The sequence below is a fragment of the Physcomitrium patens genome, chromosome 18 (assembly GCF_059467195.1).
Source record: "Physcomitrium patens ecotype Gransden chromosome 18, ASM5946719v1, whole genome shotgun sequence".
NCBI lineage: Eukaryota > Viridiplantae > Streptophyta > Bryopsida > Funariales > Funariaceae > Physcomitrium > Physcomitrium patens.
Genome location: NC_143427.1, coordinates 3,963,954 through 3,980,009, shown reverse-complemented (window position 1 = coordinate 3,980,009; position 16,056 = coordinate 3,963,954). Strand labels below are relative to the sequence as shown.

General features: G+C 34.3%; 1 protein-coding gene across 1 annotated transcript; it reads left to right on the top strand.

Moving 5' to 3' along the window:
- The first annotated feature begins 13,351 nt into the window (after nucleotides 1-13,351).
- LOC112295651 (arogenate dehydratase/prephenate dehydratase 6, chloroplastic) lies at nucleotides 13,352-16,056 on the top strand. The gene has a single exon (XM_024547498.3). It carries the CDS (start codon nucleotides 14,375-14,377, stop codon nucleotides 15,659-15,661), a length of 1,287 nt encoding a protein of 428 aa, XP_024403266.1. The 5' UTR covers nucleotides 13,352-14,374; the 3' UTR covers nucleotides 15,662-16,056.

Genomic DNA, 16,056 nt, shown 5'->3' with positions numbered 1-16,056 from the left:
CTTAGTTTCCACCTTCACATCATATCTATCAATATATTTTTTCACTTCATTATAAAATTTCTTAGATTATACATTTACTACCTTATTATTACCTTCAAAATCCAAATCCAATAATACTTGTAATTTATCTATAGTATCACCAAAACCACTTTCTTCAAATATCCCTAATATACATTTATCTTCATCAAGCACTCCACATTTCTTTAATTCATATTCTATATTTTTGATATTTTTCTTCTCTATTCTTTCAAAATTATTTATATTTTTGAATGAAATATATCTATCTCGTGATAATACAACAATGGCATCATTTCTACTAATAAAGAGGAAGCTATTACCACTTTTACCATTGCAATCTTGTATTACAATGATATGTGGTAAAAATCCCTCACATATTCATCTCTAAATTCTTTAGTAATCTTTGGCAAAGGTTGCTCTATCAAACTCCTCCCATGATTTTTCTTATGATTAGCACATACCATCAAAAATTATACCATTCTTATTCTATCTTAATTCCTAATCTGAGCATATGTCAATCTATTATGTATAATCTTTATTTCTATACAAGTAGTCATAATATAAGATTTTCTTAGAATGATAGGATAAGTATACATATCTTACAGAAAGAAGTTTTGTTCATCATTAATATCTTCTATTGTAACCTTCACATTTGGACATGTCCCATATAATTCTCTTTGTGAATTGTTTGCCACTCAAATCATCCACCCATGCTTGGTATCAATAGGCCACTTTCTCCTTTCATACAACTCTTTTGACATCAAATTGATCTTCAAACCATGGTCAATTAATGCCACAATAGATTCCTCTAAATTCCTCAACTTTACTAATGTTCTTGTTATTGCTCTTCTTCAATGACTACAAGAATAATGATTCAAAGTTTGGATTTTTTTTTCTTTTATAATCCTTATATGTAAAACATTTCCATATATATAATCATTTTCCTCTTCATCTATTGTCACATTTATCCTATGTACATTTGAAGCCATATTCTCATCCAAAATTTGTCATTTCTTCTTAATAATATCTATAATAATTTCATGGAATTCCATCTTTGTTATTCCAAGAACTTCTCCTAATGTAAATTCAACCTTGCCATTCTAAGAACTTCTCCTAATATAAATTCTACCTTGCCATTTAAAATGTGTTCTTTTAAAATTTTCTTCAAATCCATTGTTGCCTTAATATTCAATAGTAATTTATAAGCATGATTTTTTTTTTTTTTTTTTTTCACAATTTTTCTTTCCTTTGTAGAAATATTTTCTATTGTTTCTTCATACATAGGATTTTTTTTTGTCATGTTTTTTTTGTCTTGTAGTTTTTTTTTATGGTCTTTCATTATTTTCATCTTTCTTTTGTTTTTCTTCTATTAATGCTTTATATTGACTCTTTATAATATATACATGTACAGATATACTATGAACCAAATCATTCCAATTTGTGATTTCTTAAATAGACTTGCCTCCATTAGCTAATAAATCTCTAGCAACCTTCTCATTTGCTGCATACTTCATTGTACTTGGCGAAAATGAACTTATATAATTTGATACTTCAATGCTTATGCCTACACAATCTCAAGTAAGTTCAATCCTATATATCTTTGCTTCTATTGTATGAACCATCAATGCTTTCATATCTCCATTTCCAAAGTTTGTCTCTAATTTTTCTCCACTTTCTTTTAGGTGTATTATACCATCTTTAAAAAAAATAATCCTTTTACATAGTACTTCTATAAAATCTTCACAAATGATCCATCCTATTTCACTACATGTACCTATGCTTTACACCTTCTATCGTTCTTAATCTTTGTTTTGTTGATATTCTTAATCATTGCCTCTTTTCTTCAAATTTTACAAATTTTATTTGTAAATCTCTCATCCTTGTCAAATTTTTCTTTCTTTGATAATTTCATCAGTGTCCATTTTTTCTTTCTTTGATATAGCTATTGAAGGTTGAGTCATAGATATAAGATTAGTAGTGGGCATTTTTACCTGAGAAACTTGTAATGGTCTTTAAATACTTGCCATTTTTTTTCTTTCTTTCTTTTTTTGTAAGCAATCCTACTACATCTTTTACTTCTTTCTAATTTTTTGTCAATTCTTCATCTTCTTTTTTATCTTCAAGCAAGATTTCAAACTTTTCTTGTAACTCTCTATCAACCACTTGAAGAAAAAAATTTACTTTATTTGAATCCAATAATTATCTCTCTTTTTCAAATAAATAAAAATATTTCTTTTCAAACTCTTTTAATAATTCTATTACTAGAAGATCCTTCTTTGGCCTTTCAATCCATTCAAAAAATGACTTCTTTGTAATCTTATCACTATCTTCTAAGAAAAATTCATCCTTCAATGTTTGAAAAAATTTCTCCTATAAACCTCCAAAATGTCCTGTAAGAGACTTTACTTGATTTCTTATCTTTGATGCAATAGCTAATTTAAATAATTGAACCATCTTCCTTTTTGAAATATGCTTCAATTCTATTTCTTTCACATAGTACTTTAAATACTTTATAATGTTTCTTTTCCTTCAAATTGATCATTTTTATCTACAATTGTTATAATTTTTTATTTCTTATATCTTCTTTGCAATCTTTAAGGTATTGATGTTGCATGAATAAGAAAAAAGCTTCAAACATGCTTACAAAGTTGAGATCAAAATACATACCTTGTCCTCCACTAATACTTCCATTTGTAGCTCTAATTAAAACACCACCCATAGGTCCTATTTCAACTCTATTACTTTTTTTCTCCATAATTTAAATAATCCAAAAATATCAAATACCTTCTATCTCAAGCTTTTTATATTAGATTCACCAAATATATTCTATTATATGAAGTCTTGCTCAAGAATGCATCAAGCACTTGCTTATAGAAGATAGAATGGAAATTACAACAACAAAATCTTAACTCTAATAGAATATTAAATAAACTCTAATTAAACCTAAACAATACTAAACAAGCTTAAATCAAATTCAAAAGAAACCTTAAAGAAATTACAAAAGAATCAATAAAAAATCTTAAAGGAGTTCAAAACAAATCCATAATAAATCTTAAAAGAATTCCTAAAAAATCCTAAAGAAATAATAGAATAATTACAAATATGTCTTAAATAAATCTCAACTAAGTCCTAATTTAAACTTAGTTAAAACTCTAATAAACTCTAATCAAATCCTATGCCAAATCCTAAATCTTAAGTAAATCTTAAATCTTAAATTCTAAGCAAATTCTAAATCTTAAATCCTAAATAAATTCTAAATCCTAAGCAAATCATAAATTCTAAATCCTAAATAATTCCTAAATCAAATCTTAAATCCAACTTCAACCCTAAATCCTAACTAAATCTTAACCAAATCCTAAGCAAATTCTAAATCCTAAATCTTAAACAAACCCTAAACCTTAACAAAATCCTATGCAAATTTTAAATCCTAAATCCTAAGCAAATTCTAAACCAAATTATAAATCTTACTCCAATTCTAAATCCTAATCAAACTTTAGTCAAATTCTAAATCCTAATTCAATTGTAATCTTAAATCAAATCTTAATCAAAATCTAATCAGCTCAACCTAATCCTAGTACAATTAAGAATCTCAATATCTATCATTAAATTATTGATCTAACTTAAAATTTTATATACTTTTCAACAACTAAATTAGCAACAATCATAGAAAATTTGAAGATAATCACCCTTACCAAATAGAAAGAAAATCCTAAAATCCGCTTGAATATTTGCTAACTTCCTATTCTAATCTCAATGTTGAATTTCTAGTGCTAATATCTCTTTTTTTAACCATTCAATTATTTTCAAAATTCAAATATGTATAGAAAATCAAGTCTTTTATCCTCATATATAAATTTCACTCCAATCCAATTGGTAGATTGCTGAAGATCTTAAAAATCCTAATTGTCCCTCAAAGTCTAATTTCCAAGACCTCAACCTACTTGAAATGCAATAACCTTCAATTCAATTATTTGATCAAGCTAAAACTTACAACATATACTTCAAACAACTAACCACATAAGTCTTCAAATTTTGAAATGTAGATCTACTACCAAATTCACAAAATTTTCTAAAACGTAGTACCTTTTTTATTTTACAAATTCTAAAATCATCCAAAACAACTATGACTTTGTAAAGTTCTTACAAAGTCATTACATACTCAAAACCTTCATAATTAATGCTTAAAAAAACTTTATCAAGTCTGCTCTCAAAACTTGTATTTGCAAACAAACCTTGAAATTGTCATAGGTCCTTGGTTTTGTGCCTTGAGGTCTAATTTCAACCCAGATTAATAACTCGTCCTCTGTGGATATTAAATTTTATCCTTTTGAATTAATTTTTGCTAAAATCAACTCCAAACTTCTTTTTACACATATTCATATTTTTTATTTTTCTAATCTATCTTATTTTGCCTTATTTATGGACTTACAAAGTAAGTAGAAGCCTACTTTGCAAAAAGATAATATTTACACTTTTAGTTTTACTTTCTTTTTGGACTATTATCTATTTTTTAAGACAATTTTTTATAATATTTGAAGTAAGACCTTTTATAATATAATAATTTCTTCACCCTTTTCATCTATTTATTGTCTTATCTCACGACACCATAGGTGCGAGATTTTGTCTCTTAGGATGTGAATTCAACCTTGGTGTACAATTATTCCTCTTAGAGTATTAATTCTTGATATTTATTAGTTATTTTTATAAAAATCTATTTTCAACTTCCTCTTATATTTACTTGTATAATTTATTTATTTTTTTATTCTATTTTATTTTATCATATTTATGGTCCTACAAAGTAAGTAGAAGCCTTTTTTTTGTAGAAAGTGTTAAGGACAAGAACATGATAAAGACAAAGAAACAAGTGAGACTTCTCTCAAAAAAAGATGAAAAAATAGAAATAACTTGGTATGTATATTAAAAAAGAAATTGGAATGGCTATTGCCAAAAGCCAAGAAAACTAGAGATCCTTGAAACTACACTGGAAACAAGAAAGGAATTGACAAGAGTGAAGAAGGCTTCACTCTTGTCTCTATATATACTATCTTATTAGGGGCTACGTGGCGACGTTCTATAAGACCTCCAATATATGTTGACTTTGTAAGACACATGCCTTGACTTACAAGGCAAGTTTTTCTACGTGTGGATCATATAGTTAGCTTGGTCTTCAAGCTAACAACATGTGTGGCACATGGCCAACTTATTGATCACATTTCTAATTCCAAAAAGTCAATTAAAGATACATATAAAATCAAAACAACATCTATAAAGCTTTTAGAAAACTTCCATGCTAAATACTATAGAATTAACTTACTTTTACTTACTTTTACTTACTTCTATCTATTTATACATGTAATTATTGGCTTACATGTGTATGTACGTGACATTATCCCCTCTTCTAGGGATGAGTTCCACAAGGAGTGGTAATCATATGTTGAGGAAATCTATGATGTGACAAATTGTATTTGTTACATATTCTGATCTTTGTTCTCTTCAAAGATGATTGATAGGGCCTCTCAACCATCGATAGTGTTCCATACCAAGGCGGAAAGACCACCCAGTTATTTGATCATTGTTGAGGCCTTCATAAGTTCCTTTGAATAAAATATTTGGAACACCATTAGTAGTTGTTCCTACCTCTAATAAAATTACCAAACATCGAGAGTCCCTTCCAAGGTCGTGATATCAAATGCATTGTATCTTGCCATCTATTCAAAGAAGAACATGTCGTTTTTGAAGATCTTCATCTCGATTACATCATCTTGAAGGTTGTGACAATTATAATGTCTCATCTGGCAGGATAGTAAATGAAGGCTTTTGAGTCGGATCCATTGGTTGGTGGTTCTTCATTTCCTTAGCATCACAACTACAAAAAAAGCTACAAACAAGGATTGAAAGTAGAATATTATCTTGCCTAGATCTTATTTCTTTTATAAAGAAGGTTTTCATCTTGATTTTGATAGATTTCGTCAATGAAAAGCCTCCACCACCTTTGTTGCATTTGCAAGATTTTTTACTGGCTCCCATGTACATTTACTAATATCATATCCGCGCCAATGGACAAGATATTCTAATTTATTTTGGCACCGCCTTGAATCTAAGACTTCTTCTACTTCAAATTCTTCATTATTGTCCACTTTTATAAGAGGAGGTGGAGCTTGTCTTCTTCTTGGTATGTCCATTGTCTTATATTGTTGAAGAAGAGACATGTGGAATACTAGATGGATTTTTATTGACTCCGATAGGTATAAATAATATGTAGCTGGATTGATTTGTGTAAAAATAAAAAATGGTCCAAGCCTTCAATAGTCCAACTTGTCACAAAGATAAGTGGTCTTGATATTATGACAAAGTAACCATACCTTATCTTTCATGTAGAATGGTGGTTATTCTTTTGGATAGACATCCGCATTGCCCTTTTGTTGTTCTTGAGCTTCTTTCAATTGCGCCTTCATTGTTGCATGTAGCTCTAACAAATGAATTGCTAAATCTTTTGCAGCAGGATTATCAACTTTTGAAAAGTCAAAAGTATCAAGTCATGGATGATAACCATAATAGGCAAAGAAAGGTGTTTATTTTGTAGAAAAATGTACTATATTATTATAAGCAAACTTTTGCCAATGGCAAAAGAGTTGTCCAATCATCTTGTTGGTAGTTAATGGTACATCTTAAATATTGTTCCAAAACTTGATTAACACGTTCCGTTTGTCCATTTGTTTGAGGATGGAATGCCAAAGATAGTTTTATATCCACTTTTAGAATCTTGAAAAGAATCAGCTAAAATCTTGATACAAATTGAGTTCCCTTATCTGATATAATATCCTTGGATAATCCATGATAGGGATAGATATTGTCAAGAAAGAGCTTAGCTATTTCTTCACCTATGATAGACTTTGTACATGGTACAAAATGTGCCATCTTAGTAAAATGATCTACTATCACAAATACAGAGTCATAAGAATCATAGTTTATTAGATCCATGATGAAATCTATAGAAATAAAAGACCATGGTTGTTCTGGAATGGATAATGGCTGAAGAAGTCCTTAAAGTTGATGATGAGGAGTTTTTTTATCTCGAGCAAATATCACAAGATTTTACAAAATCTTTTACTTCTTTTCACATTTGCGGCCACCAAAAATCCCTGGATATTAGTTCTAAAGTTTTATTGTACCCAAAATGTCCTATTGCTGAGAAGTCATGATGAGCTTGAAGAACACGTAATCGAGCTTCACTTTCTGGAATATATAGGCATCCCTCAAAATATAGTAGATTCTTCTTGAATTCAAACTTGGAAGTATCATGAGACTTTGAAGGATTTTTCTTAATATTATAAATAAGAGGATCAAAAGACATACTTGACTGAACTTGCTTAATGAAAGTTGAATCAACAGTTAGTATTGATTTCATTGCTCAAAGATGAAGATGCTTTGGCTTCAAGAAAATTATTCATTGTTGATCAAAAGCAACATCTCTTTCCTTTGGTACAAGGTAAGATCATCTAGAGAGTGCATCTGACAAATCTTGTTGTTTTCCTGGTCGATAAGTGATCTTGAATTTGAATCTTGATAAAGACATACTCCACCAAGCTTGGCAATGATTCAAAACTCATACTGACATAAAATATTCAAGGTTCTTGCAATCTATATACAGTGTGACTGGACTAGAAGTACCTTCCAGATAATGGCACCATTCTTGAAACAAATCCACGATTGCAAGAAATTCTTTATTGTAGATCTCGTAGTTGATCTCAGTTGCTAAAGATTTTTTGGAATAAAAAGCTATTGGATGAAGTTTATTATCTATTCCCATTTGTGACAATATGACACCCAAAGCAAAGTCTGATGCATCTATTTCCATAAAAAATGGCTTAGAAAAATCGACGCTATACAAGATTGATGTAGAAATAAAGATTGTCTTCAAAACTTCAAATACTACTTCTGCTTCTTGATTCCATTGAAGTTTGTCTTTGCAAGTCAAACGTGTAAGTGGCGCTGTAACTTGAGAGAACTCTTTGATGAAGATCCGATAGTAGTTGGCAAATTCCAAAAAGTATTCGACATCTCTTACCATTTTTGGAATCTTTCAATCCATAATAGTTTGAACTTTCTTAGGATCCATCATAAGTCCATCATTTGAAATGATGTATCCTAAGAAGTCGACTTGAGTAGTGTGAAATACATACTTTTCTATCTTAGCATAGAGTCCTGCATCTCTTAGTTTTTGTAATACTTCGCAAATATGAAGTTTATATTCTTCTGAGTTCTTAGAATAGATTAAGTTGTCGTTTAGGTAAGAAACAACAAAATCATCTAAAAACTCCCGAAAGACATCATTCATTGGATGTGGGAATGCTGTTGGTGCATTTATAAGTCCAAAAGACATGACGTTGTATTCGAAATGTCCATACCTTGTTCAAAACGTAGTCTTCCATTCATCTCCTTCTTTGATGCATACCAAATTGTATGCTCCTCGTAGATCTATTTTTATATAGATCTTAGCTTCATTCAACTAATCAAGAAGTTCAGATATCAAAGGTAGCGAGTACTTGTTTTTTATAGTGATTTTGTTGAGTCCTCGATAATCAACACACATCCGTAATGATTCATCTTTTTTCTTCACAAATAAAATTGGAGATCCTACTGGAGATTTGGAATGGCATATGAAGTTCTTGGCCAAATTCTCTTCAATATACTCCTTGAATTTAGCGAATTCATTTTTAGATAAATTGTAGATTGGTCCAAATGGCGCTTGTGCTCCTTCTTGAAGGTCAATTGAGCAGTCATAGGGACAATGTTCTAGAAGAGTATCCACATTTTTTTTTTCAAATACATCTTGAAAATCTTGATATTGGCTTCGAATGCCACTTAAAGTCTTTCCACTAGTAGAAACACGTGTGGCATAAATGACACAAGGTGATCCTTTTTTTGCAGCATGCAAGAAAGCACTTGCACCTACAAATATAGATTTAATTATATTAGACTTATGACTTTCTATTTGATTAACTATACTCTTAGTTATACTTTCAAAAAAGTCAAGACTATGAGAAGTCTAATCTATTTTAGGATTATATTTTTTTAGCCATGATAAACTTAAAATGATTGGATTAGAAGGAGATCTAATGATATTAAATATTATAAAGCTACTATGACCATTAGTTGCTATTTCTATAAGAAAGGTTTTATAAATAACATCTTAGAAGACAACGGACGACCATCTATGACTTCTACATGAATAGGTTTAGTTTTCTTTATTAAAAATATACTATGTCTTTTAGTAAATTTTTCATCTAAGAAACATGCTGAGGCTCTTAAATCTAGTAAGGAAGAGGCTTTGAGATATTTAGGTCCTAGAATAACATTTATCGTAAAACATGGAGAGGTTTCTAAGGAGAGAATAGGATCTTCACTAGGTGTTGTACAAGGTTTCAGCCACACGATTCCTTTTATAGCTTGATAAATTCGTTTTCTGATATACTATCTCCTTTGATCGTCGTACTCTTCATTTTATAGTTGTGTCATTTCTTTTGACAATGTTGAGCAGTGTGCTTAGGTTCTCCATAATATAAGCATAATCCTTCTTGATGACGACGGGTCTTTTCTTGCTCAGTAAGAGGTTTGAAACGTACTGCATCAATTTACATATCCTCTACTTCCGAATGTATGTATTGAAGCGATGTTGGTGTTACCATTGAATTATAGTAACGTTGAGGTCCACTTATACGGTTCTCTGATCAGAATTCAAAAAGATAATTATCGCACTTCAGAGCAAAGTCAATTACTTGACTCAATTTTTGAAGATCAAGTAAGTTGAGCATTAATTTTTTTACCTCATATTGTAATCTGTAGAGAAATTGGCTAATAAGTGCAGCATCATCACACTTGATATCAGTTGCAAGTTGTCAAAATTATGAAGCATATAACATTATTGATCAATTGTCTTGTTATAAAATACGAATCTTATTGGTTGCAACATGAATTACATCATGTTCTCCATATATGGATTGAAACCCTACCAAAAAAGCCTCTAGATTATCCAATATTGGATCTCGTTGTTCAAGAAAAGATGAAAATCATAATAATGTTGAACTTAAAAGAAGCGTATCAATGAATCTAACTTACGATCCTAAAGTTGGATAGCTTTGGGATTGAAGTTCAATCACAAGTTATACTTGATTGATAAATCTTCTAAACTTTGATCTGGTGCCATCAAACTTCTCGGATAGGGCAATTCTTGGTTCTCTAACACTAGAAGGGTGTTCCACTATAGGAAGATGGATATGATTTGATGCAGATGTTGAAGCAGCTCCAATCATTTCTATATCTTCACTTCTTGCCAATCTTGTTGTTCCTTGTGGTGGTAAATTGAGTTGATGTATCGCAAGCATTAACTCCCTCAATTTCTCTTGCATTGTGCCATTGCACTCTTCATTTCAGCAAGTTCTGCCATGATAATACTTAAGAAAGAGAAGATGTCTAATATCGCTCAAGTCAAATAGAAGAGAGGACTTGAGAACAAAGAAAATACTAAGGACAATATCAATTTAGAAGAGGGTAATCCGTAACTTCTAATATGCTTATGTCTTATCAAGAAAAAGGGGTAATCCACTCTTAATCAAGATTAGACCAAGCTCTGATATTGTAAGTGCACTCATGTCAATCTGTCAAGGACAAGAACATGATAAAGACAAAGAAACAAGTGAGACTTCTCTCAAAGGAAGATGAAAAAATAGAAATAACTTGGTATGTATATTAAAAAAGAAACTAGAATGGCTATTGCCAAAAGCCAAGAAAACTAGAGACCCTTGAAACTAGACTAGAAGCAAGAAAGGAGTTGACAAGAGTGAAGAAGGCTTTACTCTTGTCTCTATATATACTATCTTATTAAGGACTACGTGGCGACATTCTATAGGACGACCAATATGTGTTGACTTTGTAGGACACATGCCTTGACTTAAAAGGCAAGTTTTTCTATGTGTGGGCCACATTGTTATCTTGGTCTTCAAGCTAACAACATGTGTGGTACATGGCCAACTTGTTGACCACGTTTCTAATCCAAAAAATCAATTAAAGACACCTATAAAGTCAAAGCACCATCTATGAAGCTTCTAGGAAGCTTTCATATCAAATACTATAGAATTAATTTATTTTTACTTACTTTTACTTACTTCTACCTATTTATACATGTAATTATTGGCTTACATGCATATGTCCGTGACAGAAAGGCAACATTAAGACTATCTTCTTATCATTTATCCATATTTTACTTTTATATCTTTTTCTTAGGTTCTTCTATAATAAAATCTATATTTTTATCTTTTATCATATAGTTGTGTTACCACATATCAGCATAAATATTAAATTTCATTATTGATTTCTTTAATTAGTATAGGAATAGTACCTCTATGGTTGATATTGATAATATATGAAATTTTGATCCTAAGAATGTTGGGAAGCTCGAAAAAAATTGCAATAGTTGTAAATCTATTCACACTTCTATTAAGTATAACATCCATAATATTTCCTTCCATCTCTATAATAAAAAAATTTAATAAATGCAAGAGTCAAATTAAAGGACAATAATATATAACCTCTAAAATCAAATAATAGTTTTTACAAAGAAACATAGTCCACTCATTTTAACAAAAAGATCAATGTTAGAAAACAAAAATGTTAATTTAAAGATGAATAGTCCATAGCCTATAAAACTTAACAAAAGAAGTGGAATAATTTACTTAATTTAAAATAAAAGAAGAATAATAAATTAGCACTCTTATCAAATTGTCAAGGACATAAATTATAAAAAATTAAAAGATAAGTATGTTCTTTTGTTACTAGAAAAACATACGATTACCATTGCCAAAAACAAGAAGACTAGAGACTCATGAAACAAGATTAAGAACAATAAAGGTATTAATAAGAGTGAAGAAGGCTTTATTCTTACCTCTATACATAGAATTTAACTAGGAGCTATGTGGTAATATTCTATAAGACCACTAATACTTGTCCAACTTGCAAGACATATGTCTAATTTATAAGGCGAGTTTCCTTTATGTGCACTACATGGTCAACTTATACACTACATGGTTAACTTATTACAATATATTTCTTTGAGGAATTTCCATGTTGTACATACATGCACTAACTGTAATTTTGAATGACACATTGTATTTTGCAATAGACTAAAGTACTCACAACTTTTTAGATATAACTGTTCCATATTAAGAGTTAAGTTTTCACATCATATTACCTCTCTTGTATTCAAAACATATATATATATATATATATATATATATTGATTCATTTTTGTTCATTTACATTTTTACAGTTTCTTTTAGGTTTCATTTTTATAACTCTCCCTCTGTTCCATCAGCAGGGTATATTCAAAAGCCCAAACATTGTGAGGGTTTCTTTCAAAAAGTTGAGCTGCAATCCTGAATGTAATTCAACTGTGATTGGTATACCAAGGCTTGGCCAACCAATTCTCAAGGAATGCAACAAGCCATGACCTCATCATCTCCATATAAATGGTGGGATCACATGTTTAATGCTCCTTAGTCTCTCAAGTTGAATTCTGTGCACTGAAATTGACTCCCTTTCCCTATGATTCCCACCCAGGGTTGAGACCCATAATGTGAAAGAATAGGTCCTAGAACAAGCTCTCAATTGTGCATAGGAAAATAAAGGGGGGGATCTTGTCACACACACACCCATGCCCCATCCCCACCCCAACTGAGGTTTTGGGGGAGCAACATCCAGGTGGGACAGTTCTGGTTTCCTGTGCATGATGGGGATCAAACCCCACTTTTGTGCAGCTTTTGGGGCACAGCTTTGCAGGCCATCAACAGAGAATTTTGGCCAGGTGGAAACAAGAGGGAGTAGAAGCTTTGACTGGAAGAACAGCTCAGAGTCAACAAAAAGCTTCAGAAGTAATGCTAGTTTTCTTCCCAGAGGTCAATGAGGGTGACTCATGGCTATTGCCTTTCCTTTTCCTTCATGAGTTTCCCTTGTGGTCAATTCCAGTGGACTCTTGAGAACAGTGGAAGTGGGATTGCCTAGTTAGTGGACTTTGTGCATATTCAATGATACTTTTTTCCTGGACCTGGAACCCTAATTTCAACGGTGAGATCAACAGTGGGTGCTATTTTCGTGATTGGTCCCTTCACACACAGCCAGCATGTGACCTTAAAAAACGGAGGGGGTTTTTATACAAAAAAAAACAAAACTTCATACTAGTTGCGTAGTCCACAGATCATGACTGTGGTTCTCAATTAAAGAGCTTCACATTTGTGCAGTGAATTCGGAAGTGCGGCGGTTTGAATATTCTTCACACTCCGGGGCTTGGCAATCACGCGGATCGGAGGTTTTGTTCCATAACTCCGAGGTTTCGCATTCATGTGGTGCATGAGAATGAGTGAGCTGGAAAACGGAGGAACGAAGTCGCAGTGGAATCGATGGTTGAGATGGAGTGTAGCGGGCCCGGGATGGGAGAAGCCTGCGAGAAAGCACCGCGGTGGCGAAAAGTAGCGTGGATAAGTTGACTGGGGGGTTCACCGAAGCGGTTAGAGACGAAGGCCTATTCAAATCTGTACAGCGCAGCCTCCGAGAGGCCTCGATCTGCACCATTTCTGCTTTCGCCCCCCTTCGACGCTTGTGTTTCATGTGCAGTTGGGAGAGCTCCACAGCGCTTCCCTTGAAATTCATTCCTAGTTGCCGTTATCCGTGTTGCTGGGGGAGCCTCTTTGGCTCCGAGACGTCCGATTTCTAAAGTGCCTCAGCCAGGGTGTAGCGTAGGGCAAGTTTGTTCACGGAAGTTTGATCTTTCATCTCCAGTTGATGTTCGTTCAAGAGAGATGCGACTAGTTTTTCTGTTGTGTTTGTGAATTTGTGTGATGCCTTGCATAAGTGCGTAGATTGCTACACAAACTTTTTTCCTTGGGCCTGATACCCTCGGCACGGACAAATCTTAGTGTAGGTTGTGAGCAGGAGTGTTCATAAGAAGTGCTAGATGTGAGTGGACTCAAGGTCTGCAATGATCATCAGTAGTTTTTTTAAAGAAACCCCTTGGAACTACCTGAATTCTGTGTTTGCGCAACTCAGTGGAATTTAGGAATCCGCTTGTTAATCTGCGCTACAGAGTGTGAGAAGTTCATAGATTGACAATTTTGTTGGCGTGTGTTTGGTAAAATCTTCTTTGTCGCGCCCTTCGTGTGCAGTGCTACGTACTCCAGGGGAAAGGCCGTAGGGTGGGAAGAACCACTCTTTGTAATTAGCGTGGTGATTAGCAACCTGAATCAGCTTGTAAGTTGTAAGATTTTTCTCACTGGTACTGTTGGGCTACAGCGGCAGATCAAGCACCATGGCGTTGAAGATATGCCCTGGCGATAAATTGTTGAGGATTGAATCGTTTCCCATAGTCGGAAATGCGCCGAATGGAAAGAAGACGCTTGGATGGTTGGGAACGGCCACACGGATAGTGTTGCAGAGGACGAGCGACAATAAGAAAGCCCTTAGCTGCAGAGCTGCTGCATCCAGTTCATGGCCAGCATCGAACGCTTTTCTGCAGAAGGTGACACAAAATGGGGCGAGTCGGAAGGAGGATAAGTCTGAGCCAGAGCATGGCTTGACGCAATTTCAGGAGGTTTTGGACACGCAAGCGGCGTCGAATGGAACCACTCTGGAAGTGTCGACTAGTCAGATGGTGAGTTTGCACCTGCCGAAGCCATTGTCTATAACTGATATCGGTGTACTACCGCCGCGAGAAACTGCCGATCTGCGAGTTGCATATCAGGGGGTTCCAGGGGCGTACAGTGAAGCAGCAGCGGCAAAGGCGTACCCGCGTTGTGAAGCAGTTCCATGCGAGCAGTTTGAGGCAGCATTTTCGGCGGTGGAGCTCTGGTTGGTGGACAGAGCGGTGTTACCGGTAGAAAATTCCCTAGGAGGCAGCATCCATCGCAATTACGACCTTCTTCTCCGTCATCGCTTGCACATAGTTGGCGAAGTGCAGCTCGGCATTCACCACTGCCTCATGGGCATTCCGGGTGTGAAGAAGGAGGAACTGCAGCGAGTGGTGAGTCATCCTCAAGCTCTAGCGCAGTGCGAGCAGACTTTGACCAAATTGGGCGTCACGCGCGAAGCGGTAGACGATACAGCTGGGGCAGCACAATTCATCGCCGCTCACAACCTCCGCGATACGGGAGCTGTTGCGAGCGCCCGCGCTGCGGAGATTTACGGACTCGAAATTTTGATGGACGGGATCCAAGACGATTTGGATAACGTTACCCGGTTTCTCATGCTTGCCAGGGAGCCCGTCATGCCCAGAACCGACCGAAAATTCAAAACCAGCATCGTGTTCACCTTGGAGGAAGGACCTGGCGTCCTCTTCAAGGCACTCTCAGTTTTCGCCCTCCGGGACATCAATCTCACAAAAATCGAAAGCCGGCCTCAGCGGAAGAGACCACTGCGGGTTGTCGACGACAGCAACAACGGCTCCGCCAAGTACTTCGACTACCTCTTCTACATCGATTTTGAGGCATCCATGGCCGACGTCCGCGCCCAGAACGCTTTGGGACATTTACAAGAGTTCGCCACTTTCTTAAGAGTTCTAGGTAGTTATCCCATGGATATGAGTCCCATGAGAGCTTAGAAACAACAACAACCCCATGCGGCTCTCCCTGAACACACACTGGGCTGTGCACCAAGTCCTGGTATTAACTTGTGAGATCGATACTCGCAACATGTCGATGAAGTTCTCCCTCATGAGTCTTTCAGTGAGTCTGTCTGAGACCTGTTACCGGTTGTCGTCAAATCAAAGTCCCCCCCTCCCTCCCTCACTTCCTCCCTACCCATATCTGTAAATTTATTACCGTTCCTGCGGCGATGTAATGTATAGCGATCAGTCTAGCCTTAGCTCAGGGATAAGTAAACATTCAGGCGCCTCTACAATTGACGGAACCGATGAGCCTGCTTTTATCTGGTCCTCATTCTCATCGAATTCCTCCTGTTTGCCTTTGAAGTAAAGCTGCCAACTCATTGTTGGAA

What these genes read in the sequence shown, in the direction of transcription:
- LOC112295651 (XM_024547498.3), top strand. Translation starts at nt 14,375, where the DNA reads ATGGCGTTGAAGATATGCCCTGGCGATAAATTGTTGAGGATTGAATCG.